Below are 24,850 nucleotides of genomic sequence, written 5' to 3'. Positions count from 1 at the left end.
TGTATGTGTATATACATATATCCATTTATCCTACATGTTGGGGGCAGCTAGGTGGTACAGTGGATAGAGCACCAGCCCTGGAGTCAGGAAGACCTAAGTTCAAATCCAGCCTCAGATACCCAATAGCTGTGTAACCCTGGGTAAGTCACTTAACTTTTTGCCTCATTTTCCTCATCTGTAAAATGAGTTAGAGAAGGAAATAGCAAACCACTCCAGTATCTTTGCCAAGAAAACTCCAAAAGGGGACACAAAGAGTCAAACACAACTGAAACTACTCAACAACCACACTCCTACATGTTGTCTCCTTCACTAGGATATACATTTCTTAAAGGCAGGGGCTGTTTTTGCTTTTTCTCTGTATTCACAATGTTAATAGTATACACTTAATAAGCTTTTATTGATTGCTATTGCACTCTCCTCTCCCCATTCAACTCCAAATGTTCTGTTTCTACATAAAGGGGGAACAAAGTTGACATATCCAAGAAACCTCAGCTTTGTTAAAGATAATGAATAAATGACTTAATGAATGAATGTCATGGTATGCTTATAGAATGCAAAGATGACAAGAAGTTGGAGGATAGAGTTAACCTGGTGGCTTATAGAGTTGAAATAAAAAAAAAAAAAGATTGTTTCAGCCAATACTTTGGAGTAGAATCTAATAAGAGGAAATTAAATGGGGATAATTGTCATGTTCTCTACTTGAGTTCAAAGAGTCAACTGCAAAAAGAGCTCTGGATTTGGAGCCAAAGGACCTGGGTTTGATCTTGAATCTGTCACTAGCAAATAGAAGGTATGTCATTCTCTCCATTGTCCTAACTGGCAACAGAGAGCAAACCTTTACAAAAGGGAGAAAGGAACATGAATTCCATGAGCAATCTTCTTTGGATTACTGACAGCAGTACAGAAAGGAGACCAGAAGATCTGGTTCTTTACAGATGTCCTCTTTGTCTAGTCACCTTTTCCTTTGGTAACCTCCTGTCAAATGTCTGGCAGTATTACTCTGAGTATCATTTTCAAAAGAACAATTTTCATCTCTGCTTATGAAGAATGTGTGCCTTGTGAAAACCCTTCAAAAGTGGCTTCTTGTATAATTAACTTTTAAGTTATCAGGCTCTGGTTTTCTGGGAAAGTAACATAATTCAGCATCATAAAATAAAGGCCCCATATACATCCACATAGTTATCTTTTACTTATTTAGGTTGACTTTCTGATTTATAGATTATATTCAAGTCCTGTGTGCCTCACTCCTCAAGCAGTTGGCTTCTTGGTTATTTCCATTAACATTAATACCATCATGGGACACAGAAAATAAAAGGAGATGAAACAAGCTGATAAGTTCTGTTCATTGTTGATAAGATCTGCCTTGAGGTTTGAATGAGTAAGAACTTGAGTCTACTGTCTAAAACAAGGCTTTGGAAGTGGATAGAGTGCCAGGCTTGATGTCTGGGTTCAAATCTGATATTCACTAGGTTCAGGACCATGGACAAGCCACTTACCCTCTCTAACGTTCAGTTTCTTCTTTTGTAAAAAGAGGACAATGATGCCTATAGTACAGCATCCTCAGGGATGTTGTGAGGCTCCCATCAGATAATGCAGACAAGGCATTCTGCCAAATTTATGTTGCTTATATCAAAGTCAGTGAAACTATACTGTCCCTTTCCTCCAAATCCATTTAAAAAAATGACAACTGACTGGAAGCATCACTTTTGAATTGTATGAACCATATTTTTTGTGGCAAGACACTTACCTGTTCTGGATACTTGCTCCCAGTGATCTCAGCCACAGTATTGAAGGATTCTGTATCTGGGTAGTTCTTTGCTTCCATCTTTAGCTGGATGACAATTTTGGTCCCCCGAGAAGCCATCCTTGCCATCATCTCTGCATCCTCCACAGTAATGCAGGCTGTTGGGATCTGAGGCACACCATCCTGGTAGTACTGAATTCCTGTGTGAGGACTTGAAAAAAAGGCCTGCATTAAGCCCAAAAGGCTGAATTAGATAAAAGAAAGGCATTTATAAAAATTTCACCAATATATTCCCATTTGACTCTCTTTTTTTTTGTTTTGTTTTTCTAATGCCAGCTACATGTGAATAGGCAAAAGAAGATCATTGCTTTCTTGACAAAAGAATTATTATTGCCATGATTACAATTCTTTCATTACCTTGCTGCCTTCTTGGGTATGGAAGTGACTCTGAGTTCTTGAAGGTTCTGTTATTGTTGCATAAGTTTTTGCAGTTCCTACTGAGCAAGAAAGTTTTTGAGCTTAATCCCAGCAATGGACTTATATGACAATGTGCTTTTCATAAAAGGATCAATCTATAATGTTTAGAAAAACTCAACAACAAAAGGATAGCTACCAGATTTTAAATCTGGGGGCCACCAGAATGCATCAAACTGTCTACCTAAGGCTTTTCAGGAAGCTGCAGTGTGCATTGGTGGAGGGAGAAGACACATCAACAAAATCCTCAGTCTTGCTAAGTGATGAATAAATATGGAGAAGAAGAGGAAGAGGAGGAGGAGGAATAAGAAGAAGAAGAGAAAGAAGAGGAAAAGGAAGAAGAAGAAGAACAACAACAACAACAACAACTAGGCTGAGGCAGGATTTCAGTCCTGCTTGTATTTCATATTAGCTGTGTAACTTTAAGGAAGTCGACCTCTAAATGCCCCAGGTAACTAATGCTATAAACTGCAAAACAGGTAGAGATCTGTATTGGTGGAGGGAATTATCTCATCAGGAGCTCCCTAATCAATAAAATCACAGATCTGCTAAATAATAATAGCTCATTTTTATATAGTACTTCATAATTATAAAACATATAACATATTCATTATCAAAGGGTTCTGAGATCTGAAATAGGGATGATAGATCCCCTATCTCTTTGGTAGTCTGGTGAACCCTATGGACCCCTTTCTCAGAATAATGTTTTTAAACACATAAAATAAAATATATTACTTTGCAAAGGAAATCATTTTTATTGAAATAGTTATTAAAATATTTTTTGAAAAACAAGCTTACAGACCCTAGGTTAAGAACTCCTGCTCTATCTCACTTGGACCTCAAAACAACTCTGTGGGGCAGACAGTGAAAATATTATTCTTCTTCTAAAGATATATTAATTCAGACCAAGAGAGGTTAAATAATTTGCCTAAGTTGTCACAACTAGTAAATGACAAAAATCCAGGACTTAAAAACCAGGTTTTCTGACTCCAAATCTGGTATTTTTTCTTCCAATACCAAAAACTTAATGTTATTAACAGTATTATGTTACAGCTTCTTAAGTTTTCAGGGTGTCTATTTGGGTATTTTAAATAATCCTTTAACTGTTAGCCCACATACTCCATTGGTATCTGCACAAGGCTGTCAACAGAACAGAACCAGCCTCTAACCAGCCTCTAACCTGTGGATGGCCAGAACCAAACAAAGCAGGCTAGAGACAGGAGAGTCAGGAATCAAACAGAAGTTTAATTTCAAAATGAGGGAAATGGCTTGCAAGCAAGGAAGCAGATTAAACACATGTGCTGGGATCCTGCCCCTGAGACCCACTTTAGTGTGGCTAAACCTTGATACTTATACCAATTTCTACTCACTGAGCTATAGCCCTGACAATGAGGGGTAATAGCAACAATGTGATATGTAAGAATACATGACAATAAGAATGTACATGTAGAGCCTATATCAGATTGCACACCATCTTGGGGAGGGGGGGAGGGAGGGAGGCAGAGAAAATTTTCAAAAGCTTATAGAAGTGAATGTTGAAAACTAAAAATAAATAAATTAATTTAAATTTTTGAAAAGAAATAAATAAATACTTGTTGCCTTCCTCTTTCCCTTTCCCAGGACAATAGGTGGGCCCCCATGGTAAACTTATGGAAGGGCATGGACAACAGTCACACAAGATGGGCAGGCATTGGAGTATCTGAGCAATAAAAAATGTTTTACCCTACAAAGGATATTAGTGGTGGCCTAATCATTTTATAAGGAAGGAAATTAGGAATGCTCCTAAGGACAGAGGCAATTCTAGTGAACAAAAGGAGTGACATGTCCTGAAGAAATGGCAGTTAGAACATGAATTGCTACAAATAGCTCCAAATCTATTTCCCATTCATCTTGAAAGTCAAGAACAAGCAACTGGGGAATGACTAAAGAACCTGTAGCATGTGAATGTAATAGGCTATTAACATGTAAGAAAAAATAGGTAGGAAGATAGTAAGATTTATGTGAACTGATTCAAAGACAAGTAAGTAGAACCAGAAAAGTTATATATTTAAAACTATTTTTATATGTATATATGCATATATATATATATATATATGTCTGTGTATATGTGTATGCATAGACTACAATTATGTAAATGGAAGGAAAGCACATTGACAACAAAATAGCTTAACCTGAATGCTATGAAACTCTAATGATCAAGTTCAGCCACAAAGAGGCAACTCCCTTCCTTCTTTACCAAGATAGGTACTATTGGCACACAACACAATAGATGTCTAACTTTTTTGATATTTTGTTTTTGCTGAACTGTTTTTTTCTCTTTTCTATATTATTTTTCATTAGGGGTGGCTCACTGATAGGATAAAGGTAGAGGGCACACTAAGAAATGTAGATGATATAAAAACAAAAATATCAATAAAGTTCCTTTTAAGTGAAGTATGAAAAATATAAATGTCAGAAATTTTGTGAGGATTTATGAAATATACCTGGTCAAAGTGCAACCTTCTCCTTTCTCCCTTACATCTAATCTAAACAAATATAAGGAAGCATTATTATTCTGTACTAGTCTTTTGTTCTTCCTTCTGGAATTTTTTTCTCCCCAAAGAATGATTTCTAATCAAAGGCTTTATTAACATATTGGTGATTCAGCATCTGGTTTCCCAGGATTTGCTCTAATCCTGCTGCTTCAATCATGTCACCATCTTTCAGGTGACCCCAGTCACAGGATTGTATGATCGAATGCTTAGGGTTTCTGACAATTGCTTTCAAAACTCTCTATCAGTTAATCTCACCCATTTTCCAACATATTCCCAGTTCACCTCGTAACCTGATCCTTTTACTCCAAGTTTTTTTCAAGCTAACCCAAGTTCATAAGACAACCTTTTCCCACATGCTTTCCAAACCATAACCTTGATCACCCATAAACTACAATTTATTATACACCCCCTCTAAGAGTTATACTATCATACACCTTCACTAGCACAACTGTCCGAAACTGCTACGTATTTCGGGGTGCAACTTAAGTACTTGCAGGCTAACTGATTTTTGAAGAAGCATCGCCAAAGGGTCTAAAAATCCAAGACCACAACCTGGTAGTTGAGCTTGCCTGTCCTATTAAAAGTTTTATCAATGACTTGGTTGAGGGTACACTTATCAAAACTGAAGATAACACAAAGGTAGGCTGTTGTTGGTGTTGTTGTTCAGTCGTTTTTCAGTCCCAACTCTTCATGACCCTATTTGAGGTTTTCTTGGCAAAGATATTGGAGTAGTTTGCCATTTCCTTCTTCAGTTCATTTTTACAGATGAGGCAACTGAAGTGAACAGGGTTAAATGACTCGATAAGAAATTAAATGACAAAAATGGAATCTGTGATGATCCTGACAAGGCCCTGTGCTGGGCTCTTCTTATACTACATTATCTTACTTAATGATCTCATCAGCTCCAATTATCACCTATCTTTATGCAGATGATTTCCAGATCTATATATATAGCCCTAACCTCTCTCCTGAGTTTCATTCTTCAACAACTCTCTTTTAGATATCTCAGCCTGGATGTCTCATAGATATTTTCAAATCAACACGTCAAAAACAGATCTCATTATATTTTACCCAAAACCTTTCCTTCTTCTAAATGTTCCTATTCCTATCCAGCATAACACCATCCTTCCCAATCAAGCAGGCTCAAAACCTCAGTATCATCCTTAATTCCTTACTACTTTAAGACAGAGATGTGGCTTTCTTTGTACCCCTGTGCTTAGTACAAGGCCTGGCACACAGTTAAGTATTTAATATATGCTTATTGATTGACCAGCTGACTGACAATGCCTTGTATATAGCAGAAATTCAATAAAAAAGCATAGAATTAAGGTGAATCACAAAATTTTAGGGTTGGATGGGACATCCGTGTTGATCTAGTCCAACTCAAACCTGAAAAGGAATCTTCTCTTTAACAATGAAAGAAATGACAAGTTGGAAAAGCTGTGAAGCAAGCATGCAAAGTCCAGCACTTAGGGTCAAAAATTAATTGCTTAAGTACAGAAAAGGGGATATGTGCCTCTAAAGTAGTTCATGTGAGAAAGACTTCAGTATTCTATTAAACTAGAAGCATTTATGAATCAGTAGTTTAATGAAGCAAGTGAAAGAATTGATATTGCATTAATGAAGTGTCTATTACAAGAAAAATTATAATGAAAATGTAATATCAAGAATTTAAGCTGGAAAGGAACTCAGTGGCCATCTGATCCAATCCATACCTGACCCCTGTACCTGACAACATACTCAGAAAGTATCCAGCATCTTCTTGAAAATCTTCAATGGGGGTAACCTACCACCTCATGGGGCAGCCCATTTCACTTTTTGTTCATTCTAATATTTGGAAAGCCTTTCCTCACGATCTTAAATTTGCCTTTTCATAGCTTCTACCCATCCTCACCTGTGGGTCCAAAAAGCTTTAACATGCACAGCAGCCACACTCCTGTAAACTGTCTTAGCAGATAGGCTAAACCAGTCTGAGGGTAACTGACAGGACTCAAACCCGTTAGTGAGTTAGGGAGATGTCTTCACCAAGCACATGGACACCTGCTCTGGCGGAATGGTGGATGACAACAATTTGTTCCAACCCTCGTGAAGGCAGCTGAAGCAGGAATGTTTAGAGTTTGGTCAGATGTCAAAGATACCAAGTTCACTGACTGCATCCCATGCCATTGGCAGTTGTCTTGACTTTTGTGTTGACACTAGACTTTGATGGCTCTGGAAAAGAAAGTGAGGCTGATGACTTTTTGCAGCTCTGCCTCACTTAAATCCAATTCCCATGCAAGTAAAGACATCAACCTGTGATGTCATTGGTCCTCTTTGAAAATGAAGGATGAGGGGCAGCTAGGTGGCACAGTAAATAGAGCACTGGCCCTGGCGTCAGGAGGACCTGAGTTCAAATCCAGCCTCAGATACTTGACACTTACTAGCTGTGTGACCTTGGGCAAGTCACTTAATCCCAATTGCCTTGCCAAAAAAAAAAAAGAAAAGAAAAGAAAATGAAGGGTGAACAACAAAAATCCATTACTAATCTAAGCATTCTTCTACACAAGTACCCTTAAAGACAGATACTGCATCTTTGCTTGAATCTTTTCCTCTCCAGGATGAAGATTCCCAGTTCCTTCAACCAATCTTTATATGGCAAGCAATCTTCAAGGCCTTTTACCATTTCATCTGACTTCTGGGACATTCTCTTCAACTCAATATCCTTCCTAAAATGTAGCATCCAGAACTGAATACAATATTTCAAATGTCACTTTAATCAGAGTAATTAGTTACATCATGCTTTTTTTTTCTGCTTATACCAAATAAGAACTATTGTTTCCAGTTCAATCAGTCAGTCAACCAACATTCATAAAGAGTTTACCATGTATGAGGTACTGTGCTAAGTAAGCACTGTGGATACTGAGAAAGGCAAAAAGAGTCCCTGCCCTCTAAAAGGGAAAAGCCAGGAGAGTCTGTGACCCTACTCTCCTAAGACTGTTTCTTGCTATACAATTCAGGTACATTTAAGGTCTAAAATGAACCTGGTCCCAGATGGAACTAGCTGCTGAAATTCTTTAGCAAGCTTGCTAACATGGCACAGTTATAAATATATACCTTCCTCATCTTAAGTAGGCTTTCTTGGCTAATTTTGAGAAATCTAGTCTTTTCCTACTGGTCCATGCTTCTTGATCCTATCACCCCACCTGGTGATATGACAATTGTCATGGCAGATACTTTGTCTGAAAATCCTATATAAACCCAGGACCCCAGTGATTCTGGGCCTTCAACCCAAAAGCATATCCCACTACTCATCTGGGCTACCACCCAACATACTGCCCCAGAGGATGGTAGAGGAAAGGGAAGCCACAAGTGCTTCCATACCTGACTGCATGTGTTTATATCTTCCTAGGATGTACTTGGCTGTATCAATAAACCATTCTTACCCATCCTAGTGTCTCTACAGGCCACTCACTTGAGCTCCACCCTAAATTTATATGACAAAGAACTTACATTTTAATGGATCAAATGACATGAAAACAATCGTGTATGTACAAGTTGTTGTTCAGTCATTTCAGTCATATCTGACTCTCTAAGATCTCATCTGGGGTTTTCTTGGCAAAGATACTGGAGTGGTTTGCCATTTCCTTCTCCAGCTCACTTTACAGATGAGGAAACTAAGGCAAACAGAGTTAAATGATTTGCCCAGGGTGATCCAGCTAACAAGTGTTTGAGGCCAGATTTGAACCCAGGAAGATGGGTCTTCCTGACCTCAGGCCCAGCATTCTATCTACTGTGCCACCTAACTATCCTCAGTATATCCAAGACTTTGCACATATGCATGTGTCTATACACACATGTGTATATATGTACACATGCACATTATACACATACACACACACAGAGCAAATTGGAGGTAAGACACGTGGATACCATAATTTAGATGGGCCAGGGATAAGCTAGACCACTTCTGAAAGATGCTGACCATCTTTTGTGAAGGTTCTTGAAACCATGCCATTCCAGCATAAGTTGAAGGAACTGGGGATTATTTAGGTTGGAGAAGACTGAGAGAGCAGCATCATAGACTTGAAATAATTGAAGGGTTGCTATGTTGAGAAAGTATTAGATTTGTTCTGCTTTGCTCCAGAAGGTAGAACTAGCTTCAATGTGGAGAAGCTACAGAAAATCAGATTTTATGTAGACGTACAGAAGAAGGGGAAAAAAACCCACTATTTCCTAATATTTAAAACAATCCAAAAGCAGAAGGTGCTATTTTAAAGTGTAGAGAGTTCCTTGTTACAGCAGATATTCAAGGAGAGGGTAGAGAAGTCCCCGGGGGTTATTGTAGATGGGGTTTCATGATTCAGTTGGGGTTGGCCTAGACAATCTCTAAAATCTCTCCCAACTCTGAGCTTCCACAATTCTGGGATGCTAGGCTTAATAACAGGTATTTTGTTGTCGTTTAGTTGTTTTTCAGTCATGTCCAACTCTTCGTGATCCTATTTTGGGTTTTCTTGGCAAAGACACTGATGTGGTTTGCCATTTCCTTCTCCAGCTCATTTTACAGATGAGGAAACTGAGGCAAACAGAGTTAAGTGACTTGCCCAGGGTCACACAGCATGTCTTAGGCTGGATTTGAACTTAGGAAGAGGAGTCTTCTTGACTCCAGGCCTGGCACTAGCCACCAACCCACCCTAATAACAGGTATACCTATTCTAGAACACCATAACCTTGGTCAGTCACATACTCCCGACATTGATTCTTCATTTCTTCATTCAATGTTATACAATGGTTCATTATCCATGGAACTGATGTAATGATGAACGACAAAAAAGTGTCCAGAAAAAAAGGGGACTACATTAATATTTATTATTCATATGGGACGTCTAGTATTTAGTTAACAACAATCTGTTTGTTCTCAAGCTGTCTTTCTTAACAGAAGATCAGTCTAACACTTCTTGACAGAGATGTTTTTAACACGTGTCTTCAAATTAATTTGCTCAAATAAATTATAGATATAATTTCTCACAAACTGAATGGAATTTTCTAGTTGGGATCCTAGATTCAAGAAATAAATCCAGGCACCAGCAATTTATTTTTGGATATAGAATTATTCACTAAATTTTAGTAATAAGTAGCACACTGAGTCAAGCATATTAATGATAGTATGGGATGTGACCTAAAGTCAGGGCTCAGCACAAAGACAACCTTCTCATTCTATTAGCAAACCTCACTTGCCATTAGCTGTTTAGTGTGGACTTCTGAGGATGCCATCATAAGTCACTAAAGAATCTCTGAACACCAGTAGCAATAATGGTTGCCCTTTCTTGGGAAAATACCCATATATTCTGTTATCAGCATTACTCCAGGAAGAGAATGACTGCTACTGATTGGACCAGCTATGGAGTTAAAGATTTACATTCAAATTATGCATTTGTTTATTACCTGCGTGACCTTGGGTCAGTCACTTGACCCCTTTGGGCCTGTTTTTTCATCTGTAAAATGGAGAGAAAGAGGAAGAAGATGACTAGATGGCCTAAATCTCTGATTTAGACATCATTTAGACATCACGACCCACAGTTTAAGAAGTGCTAAAGGGGTCGCAAGTGGAAAAAGTTTAAGAAGCCTTGCTCTAGATAACACAGGGGCTAGTAGACTTGGAGTCAGATAGATCTAAATTCAAAAATGGCCTCAGCTAGTACTAGTTGCATGACTCTGGGCAAGTCACTTAATCACTCAGCCTCAGTTTTCTTATCTATAAAATGGCAATGATAATAATAGCACATTTCTCACAGAGTTGTTACAAGATTCAAATGAGATAACACATGTAAAAAGCATTTGCAAACCTTAAAGTGCTATATAAGTGTTATTATCATTAATTATTATTACTATTACACACACAACAGTTCTCAGGGTCTTTTATAGTAAATACCACTCAATTACTGTAGGTGATTTTGATCAAAAGATAGAAGTATTTAATGAGGACTTTAGAGGAAACTTCTAGCTTAGGACAAACATGCAAATACATAAAAAATAAATTAAGGCTATAATTTTAAACAGTGAATCCTAAAATATAGCCACATTAGAACTTCTGCACTCCAAAGGGAAGTAGATTATGAATCAATCACTTCTCTAGTTCCAGCTGGACATGCCTTGACACAGGATTGCTTATCCTTTGGGATCCCCCAAAAGCAGAAGAGAATAACATTGCGTTGTTCTGTCCACTAGAGGAAATACTGAGGAGATGGATCTTCTAATACAGCTTCCAGAGCAGATATTAGTAAATGTTTCCTACATTCTTTGGACTATTTCCAGTCTATTCCCCTCTTGGTAATCAAATGGTCACAGCTTCTAGACCTTGTCCTTGGTGCTGAGACTCCAAAGACAAAAATGGAAATTTCGTGGCTCTAAGGTAGCTTTCATTCTATATGGAGGGACAATACATACATATATAAGCATATACACATTATATACAATGTCAATGCAAGGTAATTTGATGGGGAAGGAGAGAAAGAAGGTCTTAGCTGCCCAGGGAATCAAGGATGGGTTACATTATTTGGTTCCTCAGTTTTATAGAGGCAAACCTCTATAAGGTGCTATTCAAAGACCAGCCTAACATGATGAGTTGCTCTCTCTTTTTAAAAAGGCTGGTTATATCTAGACCTAAATGATCCAGGCCCAACCCTGTTAACAACAGAAATCTGCCTCCTCAGTCCAATTACATGACCTATTGTTTCTCCCTTTTCTAAGAGCTATTATTTTGGAAGGAACTATTTGAATGGTCCTAACTCCAAACAACTAGATGCTAATGAGATATCAATTGATAACTGATCAACAATCACAAAGTTGCAAAGTTGTCCAATATGCTCCTAACAATTTTTACTCAACAATCACCATTTCGAAATTAAGACAAAAACCTTACCACACACTAAGTCAATTACCCTTGATTTAGGGGTAAGTGATGTTCTATAGTAGAAAAGTGTTTCATTTGGAATACAGAAAGACCTGGGTTTGAATTACACCTCCACATGTAATAGCTTTGTAAATATGAGCAAATCATTTAACCTATCATCCTTCTTCCTTCACCTTAGCCTCTTAGAATGCATATTTTCCTTTAAGATTTGACTCAAGGGCCCTCTTCTATATCAGTGATTCTTAACATGAGCACCATGAACTTGGTTTGAAAATCTTTCAACATATATATTTCAATATTATTGATTTCTTTTGTAATCCTATGTATTTATGCATTTAAAAACTGATTCTGAGAAAGAATCCACAGAATGGTTGCCAAAATGCCAAAGCAGTCCTCAACACAAACTAGGTTAAGAGCACCTCTTCTATATGAAACTTTTCCTGATCCCCTCTCCCCAGCTGCTAAACCCTAAACCCCAGATCACCTTGTATCTGTCTTACATATACCTACATATGTATATATTATCTAACCTAATGGAATACTAAGCTCCTTGAGGACAGGGTATGTTTCACTTTAGTCGCTATATTTTCAACACCTAGCACAGTGCCAAGCACATAGTAGATACTTAATGAATGCTAGTTAACCGATTGATTGTACATGGGAATAACAATATTTATAGTACAGAAATCATATAATGATAATAAATGAGATACAGTATTATTAATATATGTTATTATCCTCAACAAATATCAAAATGTAGACCTTTCCAATTACTATACTGGTGAATCTATAATAAAACCCCATATGTCAGCTGAAAATGGATTCTCTGGATCACTTTTTAAAGTTTGTAACATTGCAAATATCTCCTACACTAAGACACATTTGGGGGACAGCTGAATTTTTTGGAGTGATCCTCAACTCTGAATAAGACAAATGCCCAGTTTGAATAAATAAGTTGACTAGTCCTCCTCAGTGTTATACACCAATCACCTAATATCCCCTCCAGATTTATTCCAAGAGCAGCCACTCATGACTAGTCCTTTGTAAAAAAGACGACTATTTCTATTGCAGAACTGTTTCTTTATTTGCAAAGTTCACATCAGTCCTTGAAAATGGGTATTGGAATATACATGATGTATCCACCAAGAGGGCAATTTACGCACCCCACTGAGGGAGATACAGGTCTTTCTGTGTTTTTGGTGGATCTTTTTTTCCCGTCAGAGTTATATAACACTTTGACTAAAATGAAAAAAAATATTAACATCACAATGAAGTCTTAGAATGTCCAGGCTCTGGAGGCGGGAAGAGTAGGGGAGAGGTTGTAGAAAGCTAAGGTCTTTGAAGCTGGGGCCTTTTGTTTCCACATTCTTTTTCTTGGAAACTTCTCTAGTGAGGTTACAAGGGCAGACACATGTTGTATGTCATTTACAGAATCTTGGTAGTGATCTGTGATTTAAAACAAAAAAAGCTTTCCCTTAGAAATATCAGTACTGACTCTATCCAACAATTCTAAATGTCTAGTGGCTGCCTCACAAAATTCAGCTCACATATTCATGTAATCATCCACAATACAAAAGTAAGGAGCTCTTATTCATACCAAATGTTAGAATGAAGGTCCATGCTAAAACACAGACAACAATTCTTCAGAAGGAGATGAGGCTATTGGAGGATTCAACAAGCTGTTTTCATCTCTGATTTCTGCAATTCTGCTTGGGTAACAGAAGACAGGCAGGCAAAAACAATCTATTTCTAGATTTTATTCCATATTGATGGCATACTCTCTACAGACAAAATGCAAGTCACATGTAGCACGGTATCTTATAGTCACTGAGCAGCTCTCATTGAAGAGAGTGTAAAATATGGTGGCCTTTACAGCTGTCACAGAAATGGAGTCATTTATAACAAAGAAAAAGAGAAAGCCAACAAAACATATTGAATTTAGATTCAGATAACATGGATTCAAATCATAACTCAGTCAATTTCTTCCTGTGAAACCTTTGGCAAATCACATCATCTCTCAGGGCCTCGATTGGCCTAGTTGGCTTCTAAGGTCCCTTCCACATTTGAAGCTATGATCCGGGGGTGTGCTAGAAAATGTTTAACAACTTAATCACTGAAAAAATCATGTATATATGACATACTTTTACATTCAACTACATTATTAACACTTTCTCCCCTGCTTTTTTGAAGTTAGACAATAAACAAAATAATAAATCAAACCCTAATTTGTAGGGTTTGCTGTTTTCCAAGTGGTAAATGCTCACAATGGAATTTAACAATAAGCTCTCAGGAGCCTGTAGGAGCTAGCTTCAGCATACTCTTGCATTACCTATGAATTTAGTTCTCACAAGGCTCTATAACAAATATAGAAATAAATATAACAAATAAAAAAATTGACATCCCAAAAATGCTTAGGACCAAGCCCATGAGATACATGTATTACTTTTTAAATAGAACCCTAGGGCCTTGGTTTCCTATATAAAGAAACATATACTGAAAAGCAAAGGATCTTAGTTTATGTGATAAAAGACAGGAAGAGCTGGGTTTCAAGAACACTTTGGGATTTTGTTGTTGTTATTGTTGATGGGTCCCTTCAGTGTCTGACTCTTCATGATCCCATTTGGGGTTTTCAAGGCAAAGATACTGGAGTGGTTTGCTGTTTCTTTCTCCAACTCATGTGACAGATAAGGAAACTGAGGCAAATAGAGTTAAGTAACTTGCCCAGGGTCACACAGCTAATAAGCGTCTGAGGCCACATTTGAACCTAGACCTCTCCGACCCCAGGCATGGCACTCTATCCACTGTACCACCTATCTGCCTTGGGCATCACTGGGATAATACTAACAACTTATATTTATATAACAATTTTGTCAGCTTTACAAATTAGGTTATACACATGTGTTAATTTTATTGTATCATAACAACAATCCATGCATTCATGAATTATAACATGCTTTTAAAAAAAATGCCATATACCAACATTCATAGGATTAGGTAGGTGACACAAGCATTATTAATCTCATTCCACACAGAAAAAGCCTGAAAATGTGATGTCAAGTAGTTTGCTCAGAGTCACATGGCTAATCAATGTCTTAGCTGGGACTAGAATCCTGGTGGTCTGATTGCAGGTGCCTTCCTCATTCTACTACTCCATACTTCTCCATCATATAGTATAAGACCTCTAAAATATACATGAAACAATCTGGGGCAGATAGAAAAGACAATCTATCACAGCCTCCATATTATATTTACTAAAACAGAAAGCAGACATCAAAAACCATGTCAACATCTTTGTTTACTAACTACATTTTTTTTGCCATTTATGTTCTTTGCTAATTTCAAATTTCTTTTATGCCAGTTTTATTAGGGTAGAGTCCCCTTTTTTCTTGCCTTTTCCTCACATCTCTAACATGAGGACAAAATCATTTTTGGTGTAAAAAACAGTAACATCACTTCCATTAACCAAAAACGTTACTGATGAATGATTTTTGATGAGGATATGGGGAACATATTGAGAAGGGGCAGAGTAAAGTAGTGGAGGGAACACTATAATGAGTCAGGAGGCCCAGGTTCTAATCCTGACTTCTGACCACTGATAGTGGGGAAAGATCACTTGATCTGTAATCCAAAGGCAAGGATTCGAATCACTGCTCTGCCACTTATTCCACGTGAGTCCTTACCCTAATTGGACTTCAGTTTCTCTATCTGTAAATTGAAAGGACTGAACTGGAGAGCCTCTCTGCCCGGGGTGGGGAACCTGCTCTATGGTTTCTTCTGGCAGTAATATTCTAGGATCCTAAATCTCCTAGCCATTCTGAACCCCAATTTCCTCATTTGTAAAATGAGAGGGTTGAACTTCACAAGATGGTCTCCAAGGTCCCTTTCAGCTCTGACAGTCTACATTTCTAGAGCAGGCAAAAAGCGGCATGTGGTCTGCCTTTTCTTTCAACAGAATGAAGTCACAGTGTCAGACTGACTACAGAACAGCCCGCAGAACAACTCTGATTACTGCTTCCAAGTGCAGCTTTAGAGGAAAATAAAGAATCCTAACATAGAATCATAGGCCTGGGAGGCAACCTGAAGATTATCCAGTCCATGGTGCTCACATCTAATTTACTGCCCTCCTAAGATTGTATAGTCAAATGTGGTAACCCATGTCTCCATCTCTCTATCCTTGCATTACCAAAAATCTCCTGTTTAAGTAACATATAAATCATAGCATATGGTGCTAAGAAAAAGACAGAAGAAAGTCTGGGACTAGCATGTCTATAATGAAGGTGTTACTGGATCCATCCCATTAGGGTATGCTAATATGTACCATAGTTTATCTATTAAGGAAATCAATTCCGTCAAGAGTCTGAGCCTTCATTCTCTGAAACCTAGAATGGAAGTCTGGGGCCAGAAGTAATCTCTATACTTGACTAGATAGATAGATGTAGATATACTTAGGTATGTGTATATGTGTGTATGTGTGCATATATATGCATGTATATGTATGTACGTATATGCATACACATGTGTATGGGTAGACTAGACAGAGATATACTTAGGTGTGTATATATGTATGCATGTATATATATGCATGTACATGTGTATGTGTATACACATATACATATATTTATGGGAATTGACTCCTTCAAGAGTCTAAGCCTTCATTCTTTGAAATCTAGAATGGAAGTCTGGGGCCAAAAGCAATCTCAATACAAGACTATATAGACAGATATAGATATTCATGCATGTATGATATATATATACATATACACATGTATAAACACATGTGTATATATATACATGGCAGTGTTTATATGAGTGCATGTACACTGTATGTGTACATATATATATATATATGCATGTGCATGTATATGGGTATATATAATAGATCTGAGCTCAAATTCTACCTCAGACATTTGCTAGCTATATGACCCTAGGCTAGTCATTTAACCACTCTCAGCCTAAACTTCCTCATCTGTAAAATGGAGATAATAATAGCACCTATCTCATAGGGTTGTTGGAGAATCAAAGGAGATAACATATAGAAAGTACTTTGAAAACCCAAAAATGTTATGTAATGCTAGCTACTGTTGCTGTTGTTGTCGTCATCATCATCATTACAGTAAAGCTAAACAAATAAACACAGTGGCCATAACTAAAAATCTATGTCTCATTCAATCCCTGGCTTTTAGGTCATAGGGGTTGAACACCTGTGATAAATTAATAGAATAAAAAAGCTGCATAAATTATTCTTTGCTTCCACCATCTAGTTTATGAAACACTTGCAGCTGGGGCCTTTGAGTAGGACTGGTCTATCCATCTCTACCCAGCTGTAAAGCTAATATTTTCTCAATGTCAATCATCGTCATAGTCAAAGACTCTTCCTATACAGCTGTTAAGGAGTCAATCTTGTGCATAAAGTTGGGATCAGTGGCCAAAGGTGCATGTATAATGCATTTTAACTTTTTGCATAATTTGTATAGGGTGTCTCTATTCAGTATATGTGGATGTCTTTACAATTAATTCTGAAAGGACTCTTTTTGTTAGCATTCCTATACATGAGGAATAGGCTTTTAGCTGCTTCAAAAGAGGAGAATAACATATACAAACACCAGCTGTGCAGCATCATTAGCATATTGGTCTCAATCATCAATTTCCATGAAATCAAAAAAAAATGTATATCCCTTTGTTTAAGTTCTACCTTCCCTCTGTCTTTTGTTTGGCCCTTTCATTTTAGAATCATGAAGCAATCCTCTCTGAGGCAAGGAAAGGCTTTTACTTAAACAGGGCAGTAACTAGGAATTGTGTTCAGGGCAATTACCCCAAACCAACAGCATAACAAGCAGCAAAAAAAATGTGCCCCCAGATTTGTGGGGAAGAGTAAGATACTAGAATACCTTGTGGTAGAAGGCAGAGACCCCAGTCACTTAAGGCTGCTGATGAGGAAGTTACCATGGTAGGGCCAAGGAAGCAGGACAGGGAAGACTAGAGTTCACCCCCACAGCATCATCCAGTAGCTTCCTAGTTGAACTAATTATTCATATTAACCTGTTGCTGAGCTCTGTTACCATTACATTACTGAAACTAAAGCACTATATGCACTTGCAGGGCTCTGAGGCAAAGGTCCAGTAGTCCTGCCCTAGTTACAGTTGAGATCTCATAATCTAAGAACAAGTGACACTTAGGGGAAAATCAATCATACTTCATTCCATCCAATCCAGGGAAAGCCAAAGCCAGGTCCCAGATGTGTGTATCATTACCTATTGGCTTCTCAGACTTACAGTCCAAGAATCCAAGCTATTTTGGGGTGACCCTTAAGGCTATACCAATCATAAACATCTATATCAGAGGACACCTAGGTAGGCTGATTTATCTGGAAAGGAATTAGCCTGATTCTATTCTAGACTCTTGTTAACTCCAGGCTGCATAAGACCAAGTTCTATACTATTTTCCATCATGGGCAGCCCGCTCTGAGGGCAGTTCAGTATTGGTGCTGAGTGTATAGGCTAGGAATGCATCAAGAATGTGCCAACATAGCTACTAATTACTCTACATATGGAACATTTTGTCCAGCTCTCCCCTTTCAGCCTCTTCCCTTCACTGCTTCACTTCTTGGATTTCTATTCTCAATTTTTAACCTCTGCTACATTCCCACTCTACAGAAATTCATATCCTCAAAATGTTCTTTACTATACAGAAAAATTCAATCCTTTAATCAGGAAATAATGACGATGTGATGGTAGTGGTGGTGGTTATAATGAGAGCTAGCAGTTATACAATGCATTAAAATTTGCAAAATGCTTTTTACATATGATCTCACTTGATGCTCACAGCAATCCTGTCAGATCAGTGCAATCTCTGTCCCATTCACAAACGAGAAGTTAAGTGACTTGCCCAAAGTCACACAGCCCAGTAAATGTCAGAGGCAGGATTTGAGCTCAAGTCTTCCTGACTCCAGGTCCAGAACTCTTTCTACTATGATAGTCCTGCGTCTCAGGAAAGGTGCCATATTAAGAGAGCAACTCACTGTTCATAGAATTAGGAGAAGGGGGAACTGGGAGGAGAGGTACCATTACATGGTCCACATCTTTTAAAACACTCCAGCAGCCAATAAAAATTCACTGACTATCAATTATGCCCAAAGCACAGAGGTCATGGTTGTGAAGACTACAAAAAGTCACAGAATGTCAAAGCTAGAAGGGAATTTAAAGATCATATAACAATGGCAACAACAATAATCTGTTGAAATATTACTCATCCTTCAAAGCCCACTCCAATTACTACCTCCTTTGTGAAGTCTTCCACATTTCCTTAATCAGATATGATCTGCTTTTCCTCCTGCCTCTCACTTACTGTATTCCAATTCTTTGGAATTGGCTTTGAATTATTGTCCTTATTATTAGTAAGTAAAAGTTAAGAGAAGTATATAATTTTTCCCCCTTAGGCCATAAGCTCCTTGAAGGCAGAAACGAAATCTAATTCATCTTCATATTCCCCAGATTATGAAAAACAACATTTTGCACAAAATGGCAGTTATGTCTCAAAATAGGCAAGGCCTCAAAGTGCAATTCCCTTATTTTATAAATGAGGAAACTGAGGTTCAGGGAGTTTGAGTGACTGGCCCAGTAGTAAGCAATAGAAATGGGATTTGAACTCAGGTCCTCTAACTTCAGAGCCATGCTTTTTCCACTGTACCACTTTGTATAAAAACCTTATCTCCTCTGAATTCCCAAATTCTCCTCTGGGAGCAATTTAAATGTTGATCAAGTAACAAGAAAGCAACAACCCTCAAAAGTAATCACAAATGTAAGTCTTCACTCCCCTCCCCACCAAACACACCCTACATGTGTGCTGGGGCAGGAAGCATAGCCAAATCACTTAAAATACCCAAAGTATGTGTATGTTGGCTGCTGAACACAGATCCTAGGGTTCATTATTGCTTGTGAAATGGCTTATTAGGAAGCAAAAAAAAAAGCAGCATGGAACCTTTGAACACTCAAATAATATGTTTATAATCCAAAGAAAACCATTCCATTCCCCAGGTTTGTCATAAGTATCGACTAGAGAGCTACAAAAATACTCATAGAAATATTACTATAAATTTCACACTAATGTTTTCTCATGTGGTGCTTAATTTTTAAAACCCTAAAAGTTTTGTTCTTCTTTTTTTTTAATGAAACTCTTTCCTTTTTCCTCTGCTCTTCCCTGCTCCTATTGCCCCTCTAGAGGTTTTTTGAAACAGATGGGCAGTGATAGGCTAAGCTGCCAGGGCTTCAGTGGACTATGGCTCTTATTGTAGTCCTAACGGGAGAAAGGGAAGAATTAGTGGGTGTTCACTTGAAGGTCACTACACAGGTAGTCTTCCACCCATCTTGTACTATTCCATTTAACCATCTGGCTTAAGAAGTAGAAAATTAAATTTCTCCCTCAAAAAAAAGAACATATTTTGAGGAATTGAGACAAGACCAGGCCAGAGGTGTAAGAGCTCCTGCCAAGAGCTAAGTATTTATTCACAAGGAAATCTACAACAAACAAACTATGTGCCATGGAGAAAATAACTCAGGATAGGAAATTAGTCTGTTTAAGGCATAGAAGAGGTAGGCGTAATATTTAGATGAGGCAAAAGGCTTTCATCTGGTCCTTTGAAGTAGGCAAATGCTTCTTGCCCCAAATTTGAAGTGTAAACAGGACATTAGCAAAAGGATATGTTATAAACATCTGGGTAATATGTTTCTAAGGACTGGGGCTCGATATCCAGAAATCAGCTGGCAAGAATTCCAAATCTATCACGGGTTAAAACACTTTTTCAAACACCAAGACGTCTGGTAGATACAGTGGTTTTGGGTTACAACAGTTCATTGTGAAAGCTTCAAAACGTTTTATAAACTTACATGTAGATGTAGTTAAACTTAGTCTAACCAGTTGGAAGAAAGCAAGAAACTTAAAACGTACCCCATTTTCCCTGAAAAAACCCACACACAAATCTGAATATGGAGTCACATAAACTATAAGACCAGAAATCAAGTGGGGACCATCATTTCCAAATTTTCTATTGAAATTTCATTTCTGCAAGAAATTAATACTCCTGCCTTTTACAGAGTAATAAAAAATCATTACATCACTTAATCAATTCACCCTCCAAACTGTTTTCTTCCCACATAGTCCAATAGCAATAAATGTGATCACACTTTTATTGGTTGCCTTGTGAAAATATTATAAATCCTAAGAGACTTCACTAGTTGATAAGTTTTTCTACCCTAACCTATTATAAAGTTTCATTTCTGCTAATAAGAAAACCCTTTATGTAGATCCAGTCTTCAATTTTTATTTAAATCAAAGTGGCCCTAAAACATGTGACTTAAGCCACTGATTATTTGAGTTTGAATTTTTCCCATCACCAGGTTAATACTGGTGAACATCAATTTCTAGCTGGCAAGAGAAAATGGACTTTGGGTAAGTCATTTTATTCCTCTAGGTCACAGTTTCCTATCTCTTAAATGGGGAAATAGGGCACATCTTGCCAAGATGGAAGCCAGAATGGGATCTTCCACACACTTACTCCAGCAAAACCCTTAAGTTAAGGAGGAGGAGAACAAAAGGAAAAGAATAGCCATAAGAAAAAAAAAAAACTTCTTGATCTGAAAAAGGAAAGGAAAAAGGAGGGAGGAAGAAAAGAACTAGAATCAAGGGAGGTACCCTAAATTCCCTCCTTGACAACTGGGAAATGGCTGAACAAATTTTGGCACAGGAATAAAATAGAATAGTATTGGGCAAAAATAAATTATAAGAGAGTCATTTCAGAGAATCATGGTTAGCATGAACTGATGCAGAGTGAAATGATCAGAAGAATTAGGAGAATAATTTATACACGAAGTGACATTTTAAAGAAAAACAGCTTTGAAAATCTTAAAAATTCTGGCCAATCTAGTGTTAGTAGAGGATGTCTAATGTTTTCAGAGAATTCAGAATAAAGCACGTTACCCACTTACTGATACAGAGAGATGATGGGAGTCAAAGTACAGAAAGAGATACATTGGCCACCATAGTAGATTTGTTATGCTTGATGGTACTCATTTGTTACAAGGTTTTATTTTTCTTTCTTTTCCTGTTGTTTGGAAAGGGATATCAGAGAATGAGGGGGGTCAGTAATACTGATTTTTAGAAAGGAGGATCATTGAAACTTCTAAAAAAATCATAGTGGAAAACAGAAGTTTCAGAAAAAAAGTGTAGAGACTAGGTTTGTTTCCAAAGATGACCAGGGAAAAAAAGAAAAGAATCTATATATTCTAAAATATTTATAGCAGCTCTCTTTGAGATAGCAAAGAACTGACAATTGGGAGGATACCCATCAACAATTAGAGAATGGCTGAACAAGCTGTGATATATGGTCATGATGGAATACTACTGTGCTCTAAGAAATGACGAGCTTGATGATGTTAGAAAAACCTGCACAAAATAATGGAGAGATAAATGAGCAGAACCAAGAGAACATTGAATCTAGTAACAGCAATATTGTTTTAAGAACAACTATGAGCAACTAAGTCATTTTGACTATTATAAATACTCAAACTAACTGCAAAGGACCTATGGAGGAAGATGCTATTTGCATCCAGAGAAAGAACTGATAAATAGAAATATGTATAGAATGATTTTACATATATACATATTTAGGTCTAATAGTACTCATCTCTAGGGTGGGAGGAGGGCAGGAGAAAAAGGGGAAAAAGAAAATTACACGATAAATTTAATAATATTTTTAAAAGGAATAGCAAGTTGTACATAATAGACTTGGAGTTTCATGTACAATCATCTTTTTTCAATGCTACTATGTTACAAAAATGCTTGTTGTATTTCTTAAGTTCAGAATAAAATAAATTTTTAAAAAAGAAAAATGTAGGACAGTTTTGAAAATAACAAGTAGAATTTACGATATATATGTATATCTATCTCTGTCTATCTCTATCTCTATTTAAAAGCAAGTGGCATGAAATGGAATTCATGGTTCCATAAAGAATCCATATCACTTATGAATATGATATTTTGGGGGTTGAGAAAAAATTCAGAATTTTTTCTTAAGAAATAAAATGAAGGGGTTGGACTAGATGATCTCTGAGGCCCCTTCCAGCTCTGGTCATAGACCTTTTAAAGGTCTATAGAAGGTCATAGACCTTCTAAAGAATCCCAAAGACCAAGTCTGATATGTTAATTCAGAATAGATCCTTGATCAAGAGAGAAGAGAAAAAAGCTTTGGTAGCCACAAACATAAGGACTGGGTAAGTATTTCTATTTAATTGTCCATTAATTAAGTAATTACTTAAAACCAGGTTGCAATCTCCTAGGAAAGTTTAATCTTTTCTTGTAATTTTGGAGTCAGCAGATGTGTTTTCCTACTTATGCAACCTCAGGCAAATTGCTTAACTTCCCCAGGCCTTGGTATTCTTCTCTGTCACATGAGAAGGTGAGATAGCCTCAAAATTCCCTTCCAGGTCAGAGTCTATGGTCCTACCCCGGCTTGAGTTGTTCTCAAATCTCTGGATCCACTTACAATCATTATCACATGGAAGGAGAAGCAACATGGCATAATGGATAGAGGGCTGGTCTCAGATGAACTGGATTCATGTCCTGCCTCTGACACATACTGGTTTTGTGACCTTGGGACAAGTCACTTAATATCTTAGTGCACCCAGAAGACTATCTAAACCAATTTGCAGAACACTACCCAGGCAATGTTCCCACCTATTCTCTGCTATTTCACTGAGAAGACTGATGGCGAAATAGGCACCCCATCTCTCCGCAAAGAGGTACAGAATGAAACATATTTTCATAAAGAACAAGTATAACTAAAATTATTCATTACAAGGAAGGGCATTCTATTTGGGGAGGGTGACAGGAAGAGTCAATGGATAGTGATAATGATGGGAGGAAAAGTGGCAATGAAATAACTAAAAACACACGAAAGAAAGCAGAAGGAAATTCAAAAGCGGGCACAGATAAGCAGTACAGCATTGGTACAATAGTGTTAAATTTAATGTACATATAAAAAACTGTACCTAACAGAACTTCATGTGTTCATATCCAGTCCTCTTTTCTATTCTTTGTATATTGGAAAGCTCATGTTTTCAAATGATTTTTGTTAAGTTCATAATAAGAAAAATTATTAAAACTTGGGGCATCTAGGTGGCGCAGTGGCTACAGTGCTGGACCTGGAGTCAGGAAGATTCATCATCATGAGTTCAAATCCAACCTCAGACACTTACTAGATGCCCTGGGGAAGTCACTTAACCCTGTTTTCCTCAGTTTCCTCATCTGTAAAATGATCTGCAGAAGGAATTGGCAAACCACTCCAATATCTTTGCCCAAAAAAACCCAAATGGAGTCATGAAAAGTCAGATACAACTAAAAAATGACTCAAAGTACATTTGATTTGAAGTCAAATGACTTGGGTTCTAATTCTGGTTCTAAGTTTTACTACCTATGTGATCTTTGGCAAGTAATTTAAACTCTCTGGACCACAAGTTCCTCCTCTATAAAATGAGGAGGTTGGGCAAGATAATAATGAGGATGACTAACATTTATACAGCACTTTAAAGTTTGTAAAGCACCTCATATACATGAAATCCTTTTACCCTCATGACACTCACAACAACCCTGGGAGGTAAGTGCTATTATTATCCCCATTTTACAGACGAGGAAACTGAGGCAGGCTGAAGTTAAGTGATGTGCCCAGGGTCAGACAGCAGATCAATGTCAGGCCAGTCAGGCTTTGAACTCAGATTTTCATCATTCTATCCCTTCCAACTTAAAATCTATGCTCATATGATCCTAGAACCTCTATGATCCCTTCCAGATTTAAACTTACAATTTTATTGACTTGTTCTTCCCATACACAGTTTCCTGTCCAGTCTAGACAGAAGAAAAGGAATGTGTATCTATGCTGGGGGAACTCAGCCTATGGTTCAGTTGGAGGAAGCAGCCTTTCCCTACAGCCCAACTCCAACTCAACCCCACCACAATCCTTGTCAAAATTTCAAAGTAGGTGATGGTTACTTTCACTTTCTATGCCCAGACTCTGACCATCTCTCACTTTCTAGCAGCCCCGTCCCCTACCTTCTCCAAGAGTTCAGTGTCTCCATTCATGTCCTAAATTATCTTTCCCTTGCATCTTTCCAACTCCCTTAATGCTAAGGGTTAGGGAAACAAGTTGATTAAACAACAGGA

At 37.6% G+C, this 24,850-nt stretch overlaps 1 protein-coding gene across 5 annotated transcripts in view; it reads right to left on the bottom strand.

Annotated features, from left to right (window-relative positions):
* CPQ (carboxypeptidase Q) overlaps positions 1–24,850 on the bottom strand; it is a 624,148-nt gene that overhangs the window by 363,433 nt on the left and 235,865 nt on the right. For all 5 annotated transcript variants that reach the window (XM_027849956.1, XM_027849959.1, XM_027849958.1 and 2 more), the window contains exon 4: positions 1,748–1,955. In XM_027849956.1, the coding sequence (XP_027705757.1) occupies positions 1,748–1,955 (208 nt within the window). The remainder of the gene's footprint in view (positions 1–1,747; positions 1,956–24,850) is intronic.

Source organism: Vombatus ursinus, unplaced genomic scaffold (assembly GCF_900497805.2).
Source record: "Vombatus ursinus unplaced genomic scaffold, bare-nosed wombat genome assembly UNPS02008961.1, whole genome shotgun sequence".
In the NCBI taxonomy this organism is placed as follows: Eukaryota; Metazoa; Chordata; class Mammalia; order Diprotodontia; family Vombatidae; genus Vombatus; species Vombatus ursinus.
The sequence above is the reverse complement of the archived record's forward strand: the minus strand, read 5'-3'. Positions and strand labels throughout refer to the sequence as shown.